This window comes from Artibeus jamaicensis, unplaced genomic scaffold (assembly GCF_021234435.1).
Source record: "Artibeus jamaicensis isolate MK-2021 breed Jamaican fruit bat unplaced genomic scaffold, CSHL_Jam_final contig_469, whole genome shotgun sequence".
Lineage (NCBI taxonomy): Eukaryota > Metazoa > Chordata > Mammalia > Chiroptera > Phyllostomidae > Artibeus > Artibeus jamaicensis.
Genome location: NW_026521847.1, coordinates 1,537,577 through 1,560,574, shown reverse-complemented (window position 1 = coordinate 1,560,574; position 22,998 = coordinate 1,537,577). Strand labels below are relative to the sequence as shown.

Sequence of the window (22,998 nt, the reverse complement as noted above, 5' to 3'; positions counted from 1 at the left end):
TGTCCCTTTATTCCCCTATCTCTATAGACAAAAATAAAATAAAATATTTTTTAAATGTGGCTTTGGGGTTTATTTTTTCTTGTTGGCTAATAGAGTATGTTGCTAAGCATTTGTCTTTATGTTTCTGAATCAAATGTTAAATTATCTTTATTTGAACCTCATACTGAGGGTAGCTATATTTTATAAGGTTCTTTTTCTTTTGCAATTGGCACTTGTAGGTTCAAATGAGAGTCTTTCCTGAGATAATCTGTAAGTTAATTTTCTGACATTTTCTAGATACATGATCACTTGGACATTGTCAGGTTTACTCATCACAGAATTATTTTTCTTTATAACATGTAATGATTGATAGCATTCTTGTCCATACTTGGGGATAATTTTGGTCCTGTAAGTAACACTTTTTATGAAAGTTGGTTAATTTGTGAAGAGGGGGGTGCACTGTGTCAGGGAAAGTTACTTTTTATCTATTATTCACTTTTTCTTTTCTGTATCTCGTTAGGAAGCCATTTGAGAAATAATTTCACTGTTGCTATGTTCTCATGTTTCATTACTATTTAGTGTCCTTTTCAGTCAATGTTTTCTGCTGAGAAATCACACTCTACCTGATGTTTAATATGATCAGAAACTTTTAAAATGTTTTATTAAGACAAAGCAGGGCTTGCAGTATTTCTTGGAATTTAATTTGTCATTTTCCCCATGGAGAATATTTTAGGAAAATAATTTGTAAAAGTTTTGTGTTTTAATTCTGTGTGTGTGTGTGTGTGAGAGAGAGAGAGAGAGAGAGAGAGAGAGAGAGGTTATTTTATTTTTTACTTATATTTTTATTTTTTATTGTTGTTCAGGTGCAGTTGTCTCTATCCTACCTACCACCATACCCTCTACCTCATCTATTCCCACCTCCCATCCTCGATCCTACCCTCCTTTAGTTTTGTCCATGTGTCCTTTATAGTTGTTCCTGAAAATGCTTCTCCCATTTTCCCCGCATTATCCCCTCCCACATCCCCTCTAGTTACTGTCAGTTTGTTCTTAATTTCAATGTCTCTGGTTATATTTTGCTCCCTTGTTTTGTTGATTAGGTTCTACGTAAAGGTGAGATCATATGGTATTGTCTTTCACTGCCTGACTTCTTTTACTTAGCATAATGCTCTGTAGTTCCATCCACACTGTCACAAAGGGTAGGAGCTCCTTTCTTTCTGCTGCATAGTATTTCATCATGTAAATGTACCATTCTTTTTTGATCCACTCATTTACCGATGGGCACTTAGGTTGCTCTCAGCACTTGGCTACTGTGAATTGTGCTGCTATGAACACTGGGGTGCATAAGTTCTTTTGAACTGGGGTTTCAGGATTCTTAGGGTATAGTCCCAGCAGTGGAATGGCCAGGTCAAACAGCAGTTCCATTTTTAGTTTTCTGAGGAAATTCCATACTGTTTCCACTGTGGCTGCACCAGTCTGCATTTCCACCAACAGTGTACTAGGGTTCCCTTTTCTCTACAACCTGGCCAGCACTTGTTTATTGATTTGTTTATGATGGCCATTCTGACTAGTGAGTGCTTCTACCAGTGTGGGGTGGAGGTCCCTGAGTGGGGGCAATGGGAGATTAAGAAAGTCATAACACAGTTTAAGGAAAAGCAGGGGGCAGGTGGGGGTTTCTCCTCTGATGGAGAGAGAATGACTCTGAACATGGTCTCTGAGTTTATTTTATAGGGGTTGGTAGATAAAGCTCAAGGCTGTGGGCAAAGATTGTTCTGTTCCCAGCCTATCTAAATGATAAATATGTCTTCTGCAAAGGTTACAGTCATATTCAGCTGAAACTTGTGGTTATCTATTCCCTTCTTAATCCCCATGAGTTCCGGCCATCATCAGCTGATGGCTTGCTCTGCTTTGCAGATGCAAGCAATCAAGTGTGCTTTGCCAACACTCAACCTGAGCTTTTTAAAAAATATATTTTATTGATTATGCCATTACAGTTGTCCCGTTCCCCCCCTCCTTCATTCCCCTCCATCCTGCACACCCTGTCCCCCAGCCATGGTGCACAAGTTCTTTAGTTCATGTCCATGTGTCACTAGTTCTTTAGCTTCTACGTTTCCCGCACTGCTCTTGCTCTCCCCCCTGTCTATTTTCTACCTACCGTCTATACTACTTATTCTCTATACCTTCTCCCCTCTTCTCTTCCTCCCACTCCCCTGTTGCTAACCCTCCATGTGATCTCCATTTCTATGGTTTCACTCATGATCTAGCTGTCTGTTTGTTTGCTTTTGTTTCAGGTGTGGTTGTTAATAACTGTTCAATTTTCTGTGTTTTGGCTGTGTTTTTTTACTAAAATTTTTTGTCTTTAAACTTGGTTGTGCGAGGAGGCACAGTGTTCCCACCTATGCCTCCATCTTGCCTGGAAGTCAACCTGAGCTTTTGATGTCAGCCTTCACTGTCCTGCACAGGTGAGAAGTGGTATCTCATTGTGGTTTTAATTTACATCTCTCTGAAGGCTAGTGATGCTGAGCATCCTTTCTATATATCTCTGGACCCTCTGTATTATGTCCTCCTTGGAGAAGTGTCTCTTCAAGTCCTTTGCCCGTTTTTTAAGTGGGTTGTTCGTCTTCATATAGTGGAGTCATGCGAGTTCCTCATATATTTTGGAAGTCAAAACCTTGTGTGAGGTATCATTGGCAAGTATGTTTTCCCATGTACTTGGGGTTTCTTTTCATTTAATGATGTTTTCTTTAGCTTTGCGGAAGCTTTTTACTTTGATAAGGTCCCACTTATTCATTTTTTCTTTATGTCCCTTGCTCTATGGGACATATCAGTGAAAATACTGCTGCATGGAATATCTGAGATTTTCTTGCCTATGTTCTTCTCCAGGACTTTAAGGGTGTCTTGACTTATATTTAAGTATTTTATCCACCTTGAAGTTATTTTTGTGTATCATGTAAGTTGATGATCAAGTGTCATTTTTTTTGTATGTATCTCTCCAGCAATCCCAACACCATTTGTTGAAGAGACTGTTTTTACTTCATTCTATGCTGTTTCCCCCTTTGTCGAATACTAATTGACCATAGAGACTTGGGTTTATTTCCAGGCTCTTTAATCTGTTCCATTGGTCTATCTGTCTGTTTTTATGCCAGTACCAGGCTGTTTCAATTACAGCGGCCTTGTAATACAGTTTGGTATCAGGTATTGTGATCCCTCCTTGTTTGTTCTTTTTTCTCAAAGTTGCTGTGGCTGTTTGGGGTCATTTATGGTTCCACATACATTTATTTTTTTTATTTTATTTTATTTATTGATTATGCTGTTACAGTTGTTCTATTCCCCCCTTCATTCCCCTCCACCCTACCCCCCCGTGCCCACCATTACCCCCCTTTAGTTTATGTCCATGTGTCTCAAGTTCTTTAGATTCTATATTTCCCATACTATTCTTGCCCACCCTTCTATTTTCTATCTACTGTCTATGCTACTTATTTTCTGTACCTTCTCCCCCCTTCCCCTCCTCCCACTCCCCTGTTGCTAACCCTCCTTGAGATCTTCATTTCTATGGTTCTGCTCCTGATCTAGCTGTCCTTTTAGTTTGCTTTTGTTTTAGGTGGTTGTTAATAACTGTGAGTTTGCTGTCCTTTCACTGTTCATGTTTTTTTTATCTTCTTTTCCTTAGGTAAGTCCCTTTAACATTTCATATAATAAGAGCTTGGTGATGATGAACTCCTTGAATTTGATCTTATCTGAGAAGCACTTTATCTGTCCTTCCATTCTAAATGAAAGTTTTGCTGGATAGAGCAATCTTGGTTGTAGGTCTTTGGATTTCATGACTTGGAATACCTCTTTCCAGCCCCTTCTTGCCTGTAAGGTCTCTTTTGAGAAATCTGCTGACAGTCTGATGGGAACTCCTTTGTAGGTGACTGTCCCCTTATTCCTTGCTGCTTCTAGGATTCTCTCCTTCATTTTAATCTTGGCTAATATAATTATGATGTGCCTTGGTGTGTTTCCTCTTGGATCCAACTTCTTTGGGACTCTCTGAGCTTCCTGGATTTCCTGGAAGTCTATTTCCCTTTGCCAGATTGGGGAAATTTTCCTTTATTATTTGTTCAGATAAGTTTTCCCCTGGTGGCTGTTTCTTTCCCCCCTTCTGGTACCCCTATAATTCGGATGTTGGAACATTTAAAGATGTCCTGGAGTTTCCTAAGACTCTCCTCATTTCTTTGAATCTTGCTTCTTGACTCTTTTCTGTTTGGCCATTATTTGCTTTCTTCTGGTCCACTCCCTTGATTTGAGTCCCGGTTTCCTTTTCACTGCTATTGGTTTCCTGTGCAATTCCATTCATTTCAATTAGTTTCGCCTTCATATATTTGTCTAATTTGTCGGTATAATCAACCAGTTCTGTGAGGATCCTGATGACCAGTGTTTTAAACTGTGCGTCTGGAGTTTTGCTATTTCTTCATCGCTTAGATTTATAGGCTCTGGGGCTTTGAGACCTTCTTGAGCCATTTTTGGTCTGTTTGCGCTCGTTAGTATGAGGAGTGGAGCCTTGGACTACCAGGTCGCTGGGTTGTGATGCAGTATGTGAGAGCATGGTCAGAGCGGGGGAAATGGCGGGCCCCCTTTGCTGTTTTGCGCTGCTGGGTGAGGAGCAGAGCCTTAGGTGGTTCACTAGTGCTGGGCCACTCAGAGTCGCTGGGTTATGACGCTGTATGTGGAGGCGGGGTCAGAGCGGGAAATGGCGGCCTCGGCTGCCGCTCGCCACGGGGACCCACTGGGTCCTGGTCCAATCGCCCACTCCCTCGCTTGTCTATCCAGCATGAATGCGTGACCACAGTCAACCCGCAGCCTTGCTCCCTCGCTGTTTCCCCGAGGCCGCTCGCTGGGTCTCTCACTGGGTCCAACCCTGCGCCTGACTTCTGCATGCCTGAGTCTGTCTGACTGAGTTTTCCTGTGCTACCCCACTCCGCCATCTGCTGGTTTCGCCCCTCTTACCAGTCAGGCTGAAGAATTTGTTGTTAACAGACTTCCAAAAAGTTCAATTTTCTGTGTTCTGGCTGTGTTTTCTGTTGCTAATATTTAGTTGTCTCTAAACTTGGTTGTGTGAGAAGGCACGACACATCCACCTATGCCTCCATCTTGGCAGAAGTCTCTGCCCCACATACATTTTTGAAGTGTTTGTTCTATATCTGTGAAATATGTCATTGGTACTTTATTTTTTCTTTTTAACATATTTTATTGATTATTATTGATTATGCCATTAAAGTTGTCCCATTTCCCCCCTTCATTTCCTTCCACCCTGCACATCCTGTCCCCCACTATTCCCCCCTTTAGTTTATGTCTACGTGTCACAAGTTCTTTAGATTCTATGTTTCCCATACTATTCTTGCTCTACCCCCTATCTATTTTCTACCTACCACTTATGCTGCTTATTCTCTGTACCTTCTCCCCCCTTCTCCTCCTCCCACTCCCCTATTGCTAACCCTCCATTTGATCTTCATTTCTATGGTTCTGCTCCTGATCTGGCTGTCCTCTTAGTTTGCTTTTGTTTTAGGTGTGGTTGTTAATAACTGTGAGTTTGCTGTCCTTTCACTGTTCATGTTTTTTATCTTCTTATTCTTTTTTAAAAAATATTTTAGTTGTTTATTTTTAGAGAGAGGAGAAGGGAAGGAGAAAGAGTGGGAGAGAAACATCAATGTGTGGTTGGTGTGTCTCCTACTGAGGACCTGGTCTGCAACCCAGGCATGTGCCCTGACTGGAAACCAAACTGGTGACCCTTTGCTTCACAGGCCCGTGCTCAATCCACTGAGCTACACTAGCCAGGGCTCTCTTTCTTAGCTACGTCCCTTTAACATTTCATATAATAAGGGCTTGGTGATGATGAACTCCTTCATTTGACCTTATCTGAGAAGAACTTTATCTGCCCTTTCATTCTAAATGAAAGCTTTGCTGGAGAGAGCAATCTTGGATGTAGGTCCTTGCTTTTCATGACTTTTTTCTAGCCCTTTCTTGCTTGTAAGGTCTCTTTTGAGAAATGACCTGACAGTTTGATGGGAACTCCTTTATAGGTGATTGTCCCTTTATCTCTTGCTGCTTCTAGGATTCTCTCCTTCATTTTAATCTTGGCTAATATAATTATGATGTGCCTTAGTGTATTCCTTCTTGGATCCAACTTCTTTGGGACTCTCTGAGCTTTCTGGATTTCCTGGAAGTCTATTTCCTTTGCCAGATTTGGGAAGTTCTCCTTTATTATTTGTTCAGATAACTTTTCCACTTGTTGTTCTTCCTCTTGCCCTTCTGGTATCCCTATAATTCAGATGTTGGAATGTTTAAAGATGTCCTGGAGATTCCTAAGCCTCTCCTCATTTGTTTTGAATTCTTGTTTCTTCATTCTTTTCTGTTTGGTCATTTTTTTCTTTCTTCTGGTCCACAACATTTATTTGAGTCCCAGTTTCCTTTCCATCACTATTGGTTTCCTGTGCATTTCCATTTATTTCACTTAGTTTAGCCTTCATATGTTCCTCTAATTTGTGACTAAAATCAACCAGTTCTGTGAGCATCCTGATTACCAGTGTTTTCAGCTGTGCATCTGATAGGTTGGCTATCTCTTGGTCATTTAGGAGTACTGGCTCTGGGGCTTTGAGCTCTTTTTCGGCTTGAGCCATAATGTTTTGGTCTGTGTGCACCTGTTACATATGAGGGGCAGAACCTTAGGTGTTCACCAGGGTGGGGTGACCCAGTCACTGGGTTGTGATGCTGTATGTGGGGGTGGGATCAGAGAGGGGCAATGGCATTTGTTCTGCTCTCTCTCAGATTTCAGTCCCCTCTGCTGCTTTCTGCAAGCAAATTGATCTCTTCTGGGGATGGTTCCTGGGTGTGTGGGCCTGTGCACCCTCCAGGACCCTATGGGTCTCTCCAACAAACTCTCTGTGAGCCTGGGAGCTTCTTCCAGCACCTGGACCCCGAAAGTCTTTCCAATTGGTGCTTTTAGGTTTTCATTCCCATCACTGGGGCCCTAGCCTGTGTGGTCTGTCCCACTGCTCACTCCTTCACCTGGTTTATCTGCACTTGAATGTGTGACCATGGTCAGCCAGCCATCTTGTGCCCTCACTGGGTCTGCCCATTGCCAACCCACACCTGGGATCTGCCAATTGCTGCCTGTACACCTGGGTTGGCCACTTTTTCCTGCCTGACCCCACTCCACCAGCCGTTGACTCTGCCCTTCTTACTGGTCTGGATGAATGGTTCATTGTTGTCAGACTTTTGTGCAGTTCAATTTGCTGTGTTTTGGTTGCATTTTTGATACTAAAACGTTGTTGTCTTTAAACTTGGTTGTGCGAGAAGGTATAGTGTCTCCACCTACGCCTCCATCTTGGCTGGAAGTCCTATGTCATTGGTACTTTAATAGGGATTTCATTGAATCTATAAAATACTTTGGGTAGTATGGACATTTTGATGATGTTAATTCTTCCAATCCATGAACATGGTACATGCTTCCATTTCTTTGTGTCTTCCTTAATTTCTTTCTTCAGTGTTGTGTAGTTTTCTCAACACCAATCTTTTATCTCCTTGGTTAGATTTATTCCTAGGTTTTTTTAGTTTTCATGTTGGTATATCAAATTGGATCTTTTTCCTGGTTTCTGCTTCTGATATTTCATTCTTGGTGTACAAAAACAATACCTTTGATTTTAGAATATTGACTAGAATTTTTGGTAGAATCTATAAGATTCTCTATGTACACTATAATGTCATCTGCAAACAATGACAGTTTTGTTTCCTCCTTTCCAATATGAATGCCTTATATATTTTTTTCTTGTCTGATTTCTGTGGCTAGGACTTCCAATACTACATTGAATAGAAGTGGTGAAAACAGACATCCTTGTCTTGTTGCTGATCTTAGTGGGAAAGACTTTTAGTTTTTACCCATTGAGTATGATGTTGGCTGTAGATCTCTCATATATGGCCTTTAATACGTTGAGGAATGCTCCCTCTACTCCCACTTTTCAGAGTGTTTTTTATTATAAATGGGTGCTGTGCCTTATCAAATGTTTTTTTCTGCATCTATTGATATGATCATGTGATTTTTGTCTTTGTTTATGCGATGTATTACATTTATTGATTTATGAATATTGTACCATTCTTGCATCCCTGGGATGAATCCCACTTGCTCATGGTGTATGATTTTTTTAATGTATTGCTGGATGCAATTTGCCAATATTTTGTTGAGGTTATTAGCATCTATGTTCATCAGCAACATTGGCCTGTAGTTTTCTTTCTTTGTTGTGTCTTTGGTTTTGGGATTAGGATGATGCTGGCTTCATAAAAAGAGTTTGGCAGTCTTCCATTTTCTTAGATTTTTTTGGAATAGTCTGTGAATAATAGGGTTTAACTCTTCCTTAAATGTTTTGTAAAATTATCCTGTGAAACCATCCAGTCCAGGGGTTTTGTGTGCCTGGAGTGTTTTTATTACTGCTTCAATTTTGTCATCTGTTATTGGTCTGTTCAGGCTTTCTGTTTCTTCTTTATTCAGTTTTGGAAGATTATGTAGTTCTAGAAATTTGGCCATTTCACCCAGGTTTTCAAACTTCTTGGCATATAGTTCTTCATCTTACAATCCTTTGTATGTCTGTGGTATCAGTTGTAATCTCTCCTCTTTCATTTCTGATTGTGTTTATTTGGTTCCTCTCTTTTTTTCTTGATGAGTCTGCTTTATGGTTTGTTTATTTCATTTATCTTTTCAAAAAAACAGCTCCAGGATTAATTTGATATGGATTCTGGCTAGTGGTGTCTGCAGTGTTGCGGATGCAACAAACAAATTCACATAGACTTCCTATGTCGTGTGGAGAAAATGGAGTGGCATGACCACTCTCTGAGAGAGAGTGAGCTTCAACCCTTACCTGGACAGGCTTTTATTGCTTTCTAATAGTATACATCAAGGAAGGTTCTCATTCATTATGCTCAGATTTGCTTTAGGTGATTTTCTTTTTACAGATAACAGCGGAAAGGATGTTACTGATTACTTCTTATAGATTAACAAAGAAAAACGTTGCAAATGCAAGGGAACAATAAGAATGACTGCACTCTGGTTACACTCTGTCCTTGGGAGAATTAGCACAAAACTTAGGAAGTTACTTTAAAGATATTCAGTAAGCATTTGCTGCTTCAACTCAGGGGTGAGGGAGTTTTTGAAAGAACAACACTCAAAGCAGCCTAGGTATAATGCAGGCCTGGTTTTCTATGAGAAAGCCAATCCATGGGCTTGGCTCTTGTGTCCCAACTGCACCTGTCAGTTTTCCAATAGGGCTGGGCTATATTCGACATGCCAGTCCAATACATTCCTTATATTTATTGATCCTTAGAACTGTTCCTTTAGTCACCATATCATTCAATTCTGCTCTGATCTTGGTTATTTCCTTCCTTCTACTTGCTCTGGGCTGTCTTTGCTGTTCTTCCTCCGGTTCCTGTACATGTGGGGTAGGTTGTCCATTTGAAATGTTTCTCTCTTTTTTAGGTAGGCCTGTATTGCTATGAACTTTCCTCTCAGGACTGCCTTCGCTGTGTCCCATAAGTTTTGGATTGTTGTGAGTTTGTTTTCATTAGTTTCCAGAAAATTTTTTATTTCTTCCTTGATCTCATATTTAACTCATTCATTGTTTAATAGCATGCTATTCAATCTCCATGGTTTTGAGAGTTTTTATGTTTTTTTCTTGAGGTTGGTTTCTAGTTTCAGTCCCATGTGGTCAGAGAAAGTGCTTGATATGATTTCAATTTTCTTGAATTTGTTGAGGCTTGTTTTGCATCCTATCATGTGGTCTATCTTTGAAAATGTTCCATGTGCATTTGAAAAGAATGTGTATTTTGCTTCTTTGGGATGAAAGGTTCTGTATATATCAGTTAAGTCCATTTGATCTAGGACATTGTGCAATGCTACTATATCTTTGTTGATATTTTGTTTGGAAGATCTATCCATTTTTGACAGTGGAGTGTCAAAATCCCCTAATATAATTGTGTTGCTTTCAATATCTTTCTTAAAGTCCTCCAAGATTTTTCTTATACATTTGGGTGCTCCTATGTTGGGTGCATATATATTTACAATGTTTATGTCTCCTTCATGGATTCTTCCCTTGAGTATTATGAAGTATCCTTCTTGGTCTTTTTTATAGTCCTTGTTTTGAAGTCTATTTTGCCTGATATAAGTTGTTATATCTGGCTTTTTTTCCTTTCCATTTGCTTGGAATCTATTTTCCAACCCTTCACTTTCCGTCTGTGTAGGTCTTTTGTTCTGAGGTGGGTCTCTTGTAGGCAGTATATGTGTGAGTCATGTTTTCTTATTTATTCAGCTACTCAATGTCTTCTGATTGGAGCATTTAATCCATTTATGTTTAAGGTTATTATTGATAGGTACTTATTCATTGACATTTTACTTCCTTCGTACCTGTGTTCTTCTGTCTCTCACTCTTTTTCTTCCTTTTCTTAAAGCAGTCCCTTTAGCACATCTTGTAATACTGGTTTGGTGGAAATGTATTCTTTGAGCATTTTTTTGTCTGGGAAATTCCTTATTGCACCTTCCATTTTAATTGAGGGCCTTGCTGGATAGAGTAATCTTGATTGAGGGCTGTGTTTTTCATCACTTGGAATATTTCTTACCATTTTCTTTTGGCTTGCAGCATTTCCATTCAGAAGTCAGCTGCTAGTCTTATCAGGGCTCCCTTGTATGTTACTTCCTGTTTCTCCCTTGCTGCCTTTAAGACTCTTTTTTTGTCATAGAATTTTGCCATTTTAATGATGATGTGTCTTGAAGTGGGCTTCTTTGGGTTCCTCTTGATTGGGACTCTCTGTTTTTCCTAGATTTGTGTGACTTTTTCTCCCATCAAATTAAGAAAGTTTTTGAACATTACTTTTCCAAACAGGTTTTCCATCCCTTGCTCTCCTTCTCCTTCTGGTATCCCTATTATACAGATATTATTATGTTTCATGTTGTCTTGCTATTCCCTTAACATCTCTTCATCCTTTCTGAGTCTTTTTTCCTTTTTTTGCTCTTTTTGGGAGTTTTTTCCTACCTTGTCCTCCAGCTCACTGATTCAATCCTCTGCTTCACCTAGCCTGCTTTTGATTCCTTCTGTTGTGTTCTTCAATTCAGAAATTGTATTCTTCATTTCTTCTTAACTCTTGTTGATAGTTTCTATTTCATTTTTCATGTTGATATTGTTTGCAGTGAGTTCAGCATAGTTTCCCTGTAGTTTTTGGTAATTCACTGTGAGCTTGTTGAGCTTCCTCATAACCATTGCTTTAAACTCAATATCTGAGAGTTGACTTGCCTGTATTTCATTTAGCATTGTTTGTTAGCTTTTCTTCTGTCCTTTCACTTGGGATTTGTTTCTTTGTCTTCCCATTGTTTGTGAGACTCATCTTATTTGCCTCTGCTTCTTATATTGATCTGTTCTGACTCCCTGAGTTTGTGGTGTGAACTTCTATGGTAGGAGACCTATGAGTTCAGTGGTGCAATATCCTTGATCCCCTGAACTTGCTGCTCTTGGGCCAATTTATGTTGGCTCTCTGGATGTTTTTAGATTTTTGTTGTTGTTGGGTCTTCCTTTTTTGGGTCCTTCCCTGCCACTCATTGACTTAGTTTCACTCTTCCTACCACATCTCATATGCTGTTGTGCAGGTGCAGACAGGGCATGTTGAAGATGTTCTTCTGTCTGTTCAATGTTATAAGGCTTCTCTTTCACTATAGTTCAGTTTTTTGTTCTGGGTAATTTCTCCATAATTTAGTTGTAATTCTAGATTGGTCCTGGGAGGAGGTTAGTGTGGCTTTTGCTCACTCCTCTGCCATATTGCTGCTCCTTGTATTTTAATTCTAATGAATGCCTTATTCACATGACATCCACCCACTAAGTATTATTTTATTGCAAGAAAGCATGAATATTTTTTCCAAAGGGAGCTTTACCTTATATTTTGTATGTTGTAAATGATAGATCTGTATTTCTCTGATTATTTTGTGCATTTATCTGTATTGTTATCTTTGCTTCCTTTTTCATTTATACAGTATTTGTAGTTAACTATAAACTCTAAGTAATTGTAAACTACACCAGTGATTTTCAACTGGTGTGCTGGATTTCAAAATATGCAGTACATGAATATTTAGTTATGGGAACTGGAATCTTTTTCTTAAATTGTCAAATTAAAAAATGACAACAACAACCCTGACTGGTGTGGCTCACTTGGTTGGAGTGTCATTTCATAAACAACATTCATGGTTTTAGTTCCTGGTCAGGGCATATATCCAGATTGTAGGTTTGGTCAGCATGTAAACGAGAGACAATTGATCAGTGTTTCTCTCTCACATTGATCTCTCTCACTTTATCCTTCTTCCCTCTTTCTCTTCTCTCCTTCTCACCTCCCTCTCCTCTCCCCCCACGCCTCCTCTCCCCTCCTCCCTCTTCTTCTATTCTTCTCTCTGTAAAAGCAATGAGAAAATGTCCTAGGGTGAGGATAAAAAAAGATGACAATAACCAACACAACAATAGCTATCTGGTATGAATAAAACAAAATTATACCAATTTTTTGTTAGATTGGCAAAAGATATTTTAGATGTGCTGCAGAATTCTAGTAATTAGTTTATGTGTGCTGTGAAATGAAATAAATGTTGAAAATCACTAAATTACACCAGAAGATATAACTGACTTTTTGGACTAGACAGTAGAAATAGGTCTGATTTTGACAGACAGAAGCAGATAGCATTTCTGGCAGAGGAAAGTGAGAGATAAACCTGATGCAATTGAAAGGTAAACCAGGTGTGTTCAGGAAATTCCAGGCAATACTGTTTGGCTAGTGTGAAGAGAATGGAGGGAGTAGGGAGAGGTAACAGTGGAAATGTATTTCAGGGTTAGGTCATAAAGAGCCTTGAATATTGGGTTAGGGTTTGGGCTTAGCTTTGGTTAATGAGAAGCCATTTTGAAAAGAGTAGTAAAACAGGTAAAAGATGAAATATGATGGTGATTTCAAGCTAGATGGCAGACAGAATGTGGAACCAATGACAGAAATATGGAGATCATTTCTGTTGATCTCCAAAGAGGAGTGGTTTGCAGAAGAGGGTGGTGAAGGGGATGATAAATTTGATTTCTCCTGATTGATTTTAAGATGTCAATAGGGCAGTTAGGGATTCGTAGCACTCAGTTGAAAGTATAGGATTGACTATTAAGGAAAAGATCTGGTTTTGGAATTATAACATCTAAGTGTCCAGAATGGATAGATAAGGACACAGTTTAGAGACAGAAAAGGACTAAGGAAACAGCCTCAGAAAGGTCAAGGAAGCACAGGGGGTTGAAGCAAGAGTGGGGTGGGACATGAGGTGAAAATTACATCAATGAAGAGGAAGCTTGAAAGGCAATTTTGGATTTGTTTACTAGAGATCACTGGTGATGCTAGAGAAAGAAGTTTCAAAATAGTGATAAGAAGCAAAAGAGGTGGCTGGAGAGCCAGAGGCCATAAGGACTTGAAGTCAGCTAAACCAGACTCATTTAGAAAGTTCATTTGTAATGATGGGATAGAGAGTAGATTGATGAGGTAGCAAGGTGAAGATTATCTGAGGTTTGTCAGACTTCAACTTTTGTGCTCACACAGCAATTCCCCAGTACTACCCCAGCCTCCACCATCACCTGGGGACCCATGAGTGAAAGATACCTCACCACCCCTTCCCTTAGGACTTTGTTCCTTCTCTGCTGGGAAATGCCTGAAGGTAACACCCTGTCATGTGGCAATTTTTTAATAACTTCTTGGTGACATCATTGCCTCCTGTGCTTACTGAAGTCTTTGATTACCTGAATGTTATTGCTGATCTCTCACCCATAGTCCCTTGAACTTGATTTTTTAAAATTTTCAGAGAGAAAGAGGAAGAGAGAGAAAGAGACACTGATTTGTTGTTTCACTTACTTATGCATTCATTTGTTGTTTCTTGTATGTTCCCTGACCAGAGACTGAACCCGCAACCTTGACATACTGGGACAATGCTCTAACCGAGGTAACTGGCTAAGGCCTTAACCTTGTTTTTATTCACACAGTCTCAGGGTCAGAACTTTCAAAGTCATGTTCTCCAACCCAAACCTCTACCTATACATTTTCAGTGATGTGGGATTCTTCTTTTTCTGAAGTAATATATTTTTAAGAGTCTATGAGAAGAACAAGGCAAAAATGACAAAAATATTCTCCATAAACAGCCAACAACAAAATCTCCTACAATATTTTTGATCTGAGATAAGATTTAGTTAATGAAACACACAGTCTTTGGTTAATAACACATCCTTATATTTAGTCCACAAATCCTTTTTCTGTTTTAACTGATGGTTGCATTTAACCACCATTCCTCCTTTTCCCTGGACAATTATTTAAAGTGTTTGTTGTATTTTTATTTGTAGATGACTTGGTTAAGCACATATTGCTGTATTGCATACTTGTATATTGAATTAACAAAATTATAGGCCTTATTCTATTTCTTGCTTTTTCCACTCTATCATGTTTTTTAAAATGAACTGTATATGGCACATATGTTTTGCAGGGGTTGGGGATACTGACCTACCATGCAGTCAAAAATCCCATATAACTTGAATTGCCATCCCTCCACATATGTAGATTCACAATCATGAGTCAAAAGCCCATAGTGCATTGTTACTGCTAGCTTCACAGTATTCCATAGCAGGCATCTCTCTGTTACCACAGACAATGCGTAGTGTACACATCCTCTTAGGACCTAAATGAGAAGTTGTCTGGGATATTTACCCAGAAACAGGACCCCTGGATCATAGTGGAAAGCATGCTTAGTTGCCAGGACCCTCACCCACCTGTAGGAGCATCCTCACAACCACATACATTTCCCAGCCCCTAGGTGTTATCTAGTTATCTAATTTTTATTGATCTAAAGAGTGCTTAATAGTCTTTGATTGTGTGAATTTATATTTCTGTAATCACTGGTGAGCTCTGAGCATGGTTCACACACACATTAGTATTTTGCATTCCCTGTTCAGTGAATTAACTATTCATATTCTTCGCAAAATTTTTTCTTGGGTTTCTGCCTGATTTGTTTGTAGGCTTTCCTTTGTGTTACATTTGAGTCTCTTGTTGGTTTTAGACACTGCATATATCATCTCCTATTCTGTCATTTCTTTGTCAATGTTGCCCATGGTGATGTCATTGAACAGTAATATTTAATTTTAAAGAAGCCAAATTAAATAACTCCTTTATAGTTTATGCTTTTGGAGGTCTACTTAAAACATTTTTTTACTATTCCTAGGTCACAAATTTCTGTTCTAACATTATTTCCTATTAACTTTATATTTTCACTTTTCACACATAGGCTGTTAATTTTTTTATATCATCTACCTTCACATATGGTTCTAAGTAAGAATCAGCTTTATTTTTCTCAAATATCATAAGCCATTTTCTTCAACAGCATCTTCTATCGATTCTGTTTCTTCTTGTCTGGATTTATGTACTACTTTTTTTTTCAAATTCCCTTGTGAATGTGGCCTGTTCCCTAGCAGTCTCTCCCCTCAGTCCCTGTTTTCTCCTGCATCATGCCACACCCACTTGTCTGGTGGGGCAAACATGTTTTGGAACTAATCTAAGAAGGAGTTATAAGACTTCCGCCAAGATGGAGGCATAGGTGGATGTGTCGTGCCTTCTCACACAACCAAGTTTAGAGACAACTAAATATTAGCAACAGAAAACACAGCCAGAACACAGAAAATTGAACTTTTTGGAAGTCTGTTAACAACAAATTCTTCAGCCTGACTGGTAAGAGGGGCGAAACCAGCAGATGGCGGAGTGGGGTAGCACAGGAAAACTCAGTCAGACAGACTCAGGCATGCAGAAGTCAGGCGCAGGGTTGGACCCAGTGAGAGACCCAGCGAGCGGCCTCGGGGAAACAGCGAGGGAGCAAGGCTGCGGGTTGACTGTGGTCACGCATTCATGCTGGATAGACAAGCGAGGGAGTGGGCGATTGGACCAGGACCCAGTGGGTCCCCGTGGCGAGCGGCAGCCGAGGCCGCCATTTCCCGCTCTGACCCCGCCTCCACATACAGCGTCATAACCCAGCGACTCTGAGTGGCCCAGCACTAGTGAACCACCTAAGGCTCTGCTCCTCACCCAGCAGCACAAAACAGCAAAGGGGGCCCGCCATTTCCCCCGCTCTGACCATGCTCTCACATACTGCATCACAACCCAGCGACCTGGTAGTCCAAGGCTCCACTCCTCATACTAACGAGCGCAAACAGACCAAAAATGGCTCAAGAAGGTCTCAAAGCCCCAGAGCCTATAAATCTAAGCGATGAAGAAATAGCAAAACTCCAGACGCACAGTTTAAAACACTGGTCATCAGGATCCTCACAGAACTGGTTGATTATACCGACAAATTAGACAAATATATGAAGGCGAAACTAATTGAAATGAATGGAATTGCACAGGAAACCAATAGCAGTGAAAAGGAAAACCGGGACTCAAATCAAGGGAGTGGACCAGAAGAAAGCAAATAATGGCCAAACAGAAAAGAGTCAAGAAGCAAGATTCAAAGAAATGAGGAGAGTCTTAGGAAACTCCAGGACATCTTTAAATGTTCCAACATCCGAATTATAGGGGTACCAGAAGGGGGAAAGAAACAGCCACCAGGGGAAAACTTATCTGAACAAATAATAAAGGAAAATTTCCCCAATCTGGCAAAGGAAATAGACTTCCAGGAAATCCAGGAAGCTCAGAGAGTCCCAAAGAAGTTGGATCCAAGAGGAAACACACCAAGGCACATCATAATTATATTAGCCAAGATTAAAATGAAGGAGAGAATCCTAGAAGCAGCAAGGAATAAGGGGACAGTCACCTACAAAGGAGTTCCCATCAGACTGTCAGCTGATTTCTCAAAAGAGACCTTACAGGCAAGAAGGGGCTGGAAAGAGGTATTCCAAGTCATGAAATCCAAAGACCTACCACCAAGATTGCTCTATTCAGCAAAACTTTCATTTAGAATGGAAGGACAGATGAAGTGCTTCTCAGATAAGATCAAATTCAAGGAGTTCATCATCACCAAGCTCTTATTATATGAAATATTAAAGGGACTTACCTAAGAAAAAGAAGTTAAAAAAACATGAACAGTGAAAGGACAGCAAACTCACAGTTATTAACAACCACACCTAAAACAAAAGCAAACTAAAAGGACAGCTAGATCAGGAGTGGAAACATAGAAATGAAGATCTCAAGGAGTGTTAGCAACAGGGGAGTGGGAGGAGGAGAAGGGGGGAGAAGGTAGAGAAAATAAGTAGCATAGACAGTAGATAGAAAATAGATGGGAGGCAAGAACAGTATGGGAAATATAGAATCTAAAGAACTTGAGACACATGGTCATAAACTAAAGGGGGGGTAATGGTGGGGATGGGAGGGTAGGGTGGAGGGGAATGAAGGGGGGAATAGAACAACCGTAATGGCATAATCAATAAAAAAATTTAAAAAAAAGAAGGAGTTATAAGAAGAATGCTTCTGGACTTTTTGTTGATGCCCCCTCCCTTTCTTCTACTTTCATTCATTAGAGACCTATGTTGACATCAATATCAGCTCTGTTTACTTTTGCTTCCTTTATAGTTTATCAAAAACTCAAAAGCAATGTTTTTAGAAATGAAAATCATTTATTTCTTTTTTAAAGATTTTATTTATGTATTTATTTCTTAGAGAGAAGGGAAGTGGGGGAGAAAGAGAGAAAAAGAAACATTGATTGGTTGCCTCTCACATGCCCTCAACAGGAGACTTGGCTAGAACCCAGGCATGTGCCCTGACTGGGGATCAAACCAGTGACCTTTCAGTTCTCAGGCTGGTGCTCAACCCACTGAACCATGCCAGCCAGAATGGAAATTACTCATTATTCGGACAATGCTATGAGAGAAAGAGGACTGAGGAATCAGCTTTCTCACTCAGATGCTCAGAGACTGAAGGGCGGAAAGAAACCAGTTGACAAGTGAATCTTAGGGAGTTTCTTCTCTGTAGTTTCAGGTGGATAGTGAGCCCCACCAGTTAGAGGCACAGCTGGGGAGCCAGTGCCAATTTCAGAGACAACTGGATGCCCTACCCCAACAGCAGCCAGAGCATCTGGAGCCCATGCCAGCAGATGTGTGCAGGACAATCACACAGCTCAGCAGCCCAATGGCTGATCTGGAGAGGATGGCCAAAGATGTGCATGCCAGCATGCTGAAGGCGCACCCCAAGGCCCTACCCAAGGATGTGGTTTTCCACAAGGGATGGCATGGGACACAATGCTGCTAAAGCAAAGTGAGTTGCAGAGGAGAGGTGCCATTCCCTCCAGTTCTCAAGGGGTCACCACGAATGGCATCCAATAGTGGGTTTGGGAGGGAATTGGATGGGGGTGACAGGAACTTGAGAATCATGATTCTCACTCTTTTCATCTCTCTTCTAGAATGCCAGTGACTTAATGACCAAGTATGAGTTGCCTTCTCTGCTCTACACATGTACTTATACATACAAGCCCACATATAAGCACACACTTGCACATGGCTTTATCAAAGTCAAGGATATCCACTGCTCTGTTAACTTTTGTATCTTTATGCATGTAACAAGTAGAAGATGTAACAAAATCTACTGAAGGATTTCTTTGTTTCTAGGAGTGCTCCACAAAAATTAGAAGCTATTTATCCCAAGTTACACAGAAGAGTCAACAAATCACTTCTTGAGCCATCCTTAGCAACTCTGACCTGTTTATCCTCAGGCCTTCTCATTGTTGGGGACCTCTCTGCCTGGTTTCAGGAATTGTAACTACCTCCCATGGCTAAGGATTAACTAGTGACCTCCAGAATGAAAGCAACAGGAGACAAAGCTTGTTTCTGGTAGCAAATGCTGCCTCAGTTTCCTCCCTGCCCCCAAAGCATGGTCAATGTTGTTAACAGGTAAGACTCTTCACAGCGAGGAGCAAACTAAGCCACACATGATCACTTGGGAGGCCATCATGGAAGGACTCAGGGGGCTGCAACAAGGAGTGAGCAATGGACCCTTGCTATGTGACGTAGCCCAAGTCCCCATGTCCTCTGGGAGAAGCGCTTCCTGGCTCTAATCCACTTAAGCCTGAATACCTGATGGGGAGGGGTGCAGCTCCTTGCCTTGCTAGAGCGGATCCTGGGGGAAAATCTGGCATCACACAGAATTCCTAAAAAACCTGTGAAACCTACTCTGCTAAGAGTGTTTTCATTTATATGTTAAGGGTCTGAGCAGGAAACCCTAAATTTTCTGCAAACCCCCTTTCTGACAGACACTGACTCAGACTAAGCCCTCAGATTTCTTTGAAATGTTATCTACTGTTTGATCCTTCCTGCCCTGTATTCCTGTGTATTATAACCCAATAAAATCCCCTGAAGGAAGGGGCTCGAGGCCCTTCCCTTTTGAGGGATCAGCCACCTCTCCTCCCCAAGCAGATCATGTCTTGGTACTGTTTACTTTCATCCATGGCAGACGGGGGGATATTTGGGAAAAGTCGCCCCCACACCTTATCTCAGACTCACCTCATCCTCCTCAATGTCCTTCCTCCAACCTGTCCGACCTCCCATTAGTTCTACCCAGTGTATCTTCAGACCCGCCATCTCCTGAACTTGACCCCGTTTCGTCACCCCCACAGCCATGACCTGATCCCTGACCCTCTGACTCTTGGACTATAGTCACAGTTTGTTCCTCGTGCTTGTGGCTTCCACTGTAGAGGTCAGGATGCAAGATTTCCACTTGCCTGTGAAGTGACAGGTGCCTATCTCTCATAATCTCATATTAAAATAAGAGTATCTTGGCACCTAGGTGGCATATGCTCACATGTGGTGAGGCCACCTCTGTACTTGGAGATCTCAGTTCTATTGCAAGGAATATTTCTTCTGAGCTCCTTTAGAACCTTTTGTCTGGACCACTCACCTGGCACTTTGTATTTCTGTGATGGACAGACCCTAGGGTGGCCCGCATGATCCTCCCCACTTGGTGTTCATGCCCTTGGTATGATCCCTTCCCCTTGGGTGCAAGCAGGACCTGTGAGTTGCTTCTAACAGTGGCATATGGTAAGGTGATCAAATGTCACTTTCAAGATTAAGTTATGTTATATAGCAAAGGGAATGGGATGTCATTTCAGTGACTTACTTTTGAGACTTTCCTTGTGGAATTGATAAAATGAGTGGCCCTGTGACCAGCAAATTGCCTCTAGAAGCTGAGAGCAGCCTCCAGCTTTTAGCCCAAAAGAAGCAGGGCCCTTCGTCTTGCAGCTGCAAGAAAATGAATTCTGCCAACTGCCTAAGTGAACTTGGAAGTGGATTTTTCCCTAGTGGAGTCTCCAGGTAGGAACCCAGTCCAGCTGACACCTTGACTACAGCCTAGTAAGACCCTAAACAGAGGACCCAAATTTATGACTCACAGAAACTGATATAAGTGTCACATAACCTGTGATATAATAAGTGTACGTTGTTTTATGACATTAAATTTGTAGTAATTTTTACAAAGCAATGGATAAGTAGTGCATTTGTACAGTAATTGTGCATCCTTCTTTGGGTGAATAAGGACAGAATTTTGTGTACCCCCAGTGTTTAAGATAGTGTATGGTTCATAGTTTATTCCCATGAAATTTATTAAGTAGATACATGAATGAATTAATAGAAAATATAAGGGCCATTTTTTTTTCTGACACTCGATGTTTAACAGCAGGAGACTCTGACTTGTATGTATTGAGGCCTTGCTGAAAGAGTCAACACTCTTTATATCCATCATGCTGGGCACTGATGGATATAAAGAATAAAACATGGCCACAAGGAAATGCTGCACTGTAGTGCAAAAAGTAAAAATTTGACTTAAATTTAATCCCAGTCCTTACACCTAACACCTCTGCAACCCTGGGCAAGTTACTCTACCTGTCTGAACCTCAGTATCACCCCCTCTAAAATTAAGATAATAGTACATGTGGCTTTTGGATTGTTGGAGAATTAAATGTTATTGTGTATGCTGCAGTCCTAACATGCTATAAACATTCCGATATGGTAATTCTATCTTCTTATTCTTTTCCTCCATCCAGAAGCTTATAATCTAGCTATGAAACCAGGGCAAACACATATATACTAACAAGGGAGTGTGTGAAAGGTTAAATTAAATATTCCAGTTGCTAAGTGCTATGGGGATTCAGAGGAGAAGACACAAGTGAGGATGAGAAAGTCAGGGTCAGCTTTGTGAGGGAGATGGGACTGAATACTGGGAGAGAAAGATGAGATCACACTGGTCTGGAAAGCTAGGGAAAAGGTCATGGCACAGCTGCAAGAATATGAGGAGACTGTTTTATCTGGAATATTCAGGAATGGGGAAGACCGGAGTCAAGCAGAGCATTAGATGAATAACACCAAGATAGACAGCCATCATAGGTTTTGGGTTAGGAGTGAACAAGTGACGTTTCAGAAAAATCAATTTGGACTCTTGGTGCCAGATGGCTTGGGGGCAGGGAGATGAGAAGATGGAGAATGAGTGAGAAACAAAGATGTAGATGTACTAAGCAGGAAGCTGGAAACATGAAACCCCAAATATAACAAGATGATAGCCGAGCAAAGATGGCCCTGGAGGTGACAGTTGCATCCTAGATGGAGTTAACATTACACAGACAATCTATCCAGAAGGTTCCCACCAGGAGTGGGAGGAGGCTGACAACTTCCAAGACTCTGTCACCACCTGAACCACTTATCCTGCAGGTGCCTGGCAGCCCTTCTGTCCTCTTCTGATGTGACTAAAGTTGAATGGGCTCCTGTGGATATCTGACCAGCAGGTGGTTGGCCAATCAGGCCTATCAAGTGGCCTGCTGAGAAAGAGTTTTTCTTTTTAAGAATATTAACAATTTCTTTTTATTTAAAAAAATTTACTGTTTTTTAATTATAATGTCCTCATTCCCCCCCTCCATTATTCTCCCTGGCATTACCTATGCCCCACCTCCCACCCTCAATCCTACTCCACTTTGGCTTTGTCCATGGGTCCTTTAGACATGTTCCTTGACTTCACCCTCCCCCTTCATACCCCATTATCATCCTCTCCACTCCCCTCTGATTACTGTCAGATTCCTCTTTATTTCCATGTCTCTGCTTCTATTTTTCCCACTTGTTTGTTTTGTTTATTAGGTTCCACTCATATGTGAGATCATATGGTATTTGTCTTTTGCCACCTGACTTATTACACTCAGCATAATGCTCTCCAGTCCATCTATGCCATCTTGAGGGTAGGACTTCCTTTTCTTTCTGCTGCGTAGTATTCCATTGTGTAAATGTGCCATAGTTTTTTGATTCCCTCATTTACCAATGGGCACTTAGGCTGTTTCCAGCACTTGGCTATCGTAAATAGCATCACTATGAACACTGAGGGGCACCAGTTCTTTAAAATTGGTGTTTCAGGCTTCTTAGGGTATAATCCCAGAAGTGGAATTGCCAGGTCAAAAGGCAATCCCATTTTTAGTTTTCTGAGGAAATTTCATACTGTTTTCCACAGTGGCTGCACCAGTCTGCATTCCCATGAACAGTGTATTAGGGTTCCCTTTTATCCACAACCTTGCCAGCACTTGTGGTTTGTTGATTTGTTTATGATGGCCAGCCTGACTGGTGTGAAGTGGTGACTCATTGTGGTTTTAATTTGCATCTCTTTGAGGCCTAGTGATGCTGAGCATCCTTTCATACTTCTCTGGGCCCTCTATGCGTCCCCCTTGGAGAAGTGTCTGTCCAAGTCCTTTGCTAATTTTTTAATTGGGTTGTTTGTCTTCCTGGTATTGAGTATTGTGAGTTCTTTATATAGTTTGGAGATCAAATCCTTGTCTGAGGTATCATTGGCAAATACATTTTCTCATAATTTTGGGTCCCTCTCCATTTTGCTGATGTTTTCTTTAGCCATGGAGAAGTTCTTAATTTGATGCAGTCCCATTTGTTTACTCTTTCCTTTATATCCCTTGCTCTATGGGACATACCAGTGAAAATATTGCTGCATGGAATATCTGAGATTTTT

The 22,998-nt window shown here is 40.8% G+C and overlaps 1 protein-coding gene across 1 annotated transcript in view; it reads left to right on the top strand.

Moving 5' to 3' along the window:
* Window positions 1-21,774, top strand: part of TRIM40 (tripartite motif containing 40) — a 30,660-nt gene extending 8,886 nt beyond the window's left edge. The window contains 4 exon segments of the mRNA XM_053667440.1: window positions 17,067-17,088; window positions 17,995-18,242; window positions 18,621-18,755; window positions 21,708-21,774. Of these exon segments, the coding sequence (XP_053523415.1) occupies window positions 17,067-17,088; window positions 17,995-18,242; window positions 18,621-18,755; window positions 21,708-21,774 (472 nt within the window).
* Window positions 21,775-22,998: the final 1,224 nt, after the last annotated feature.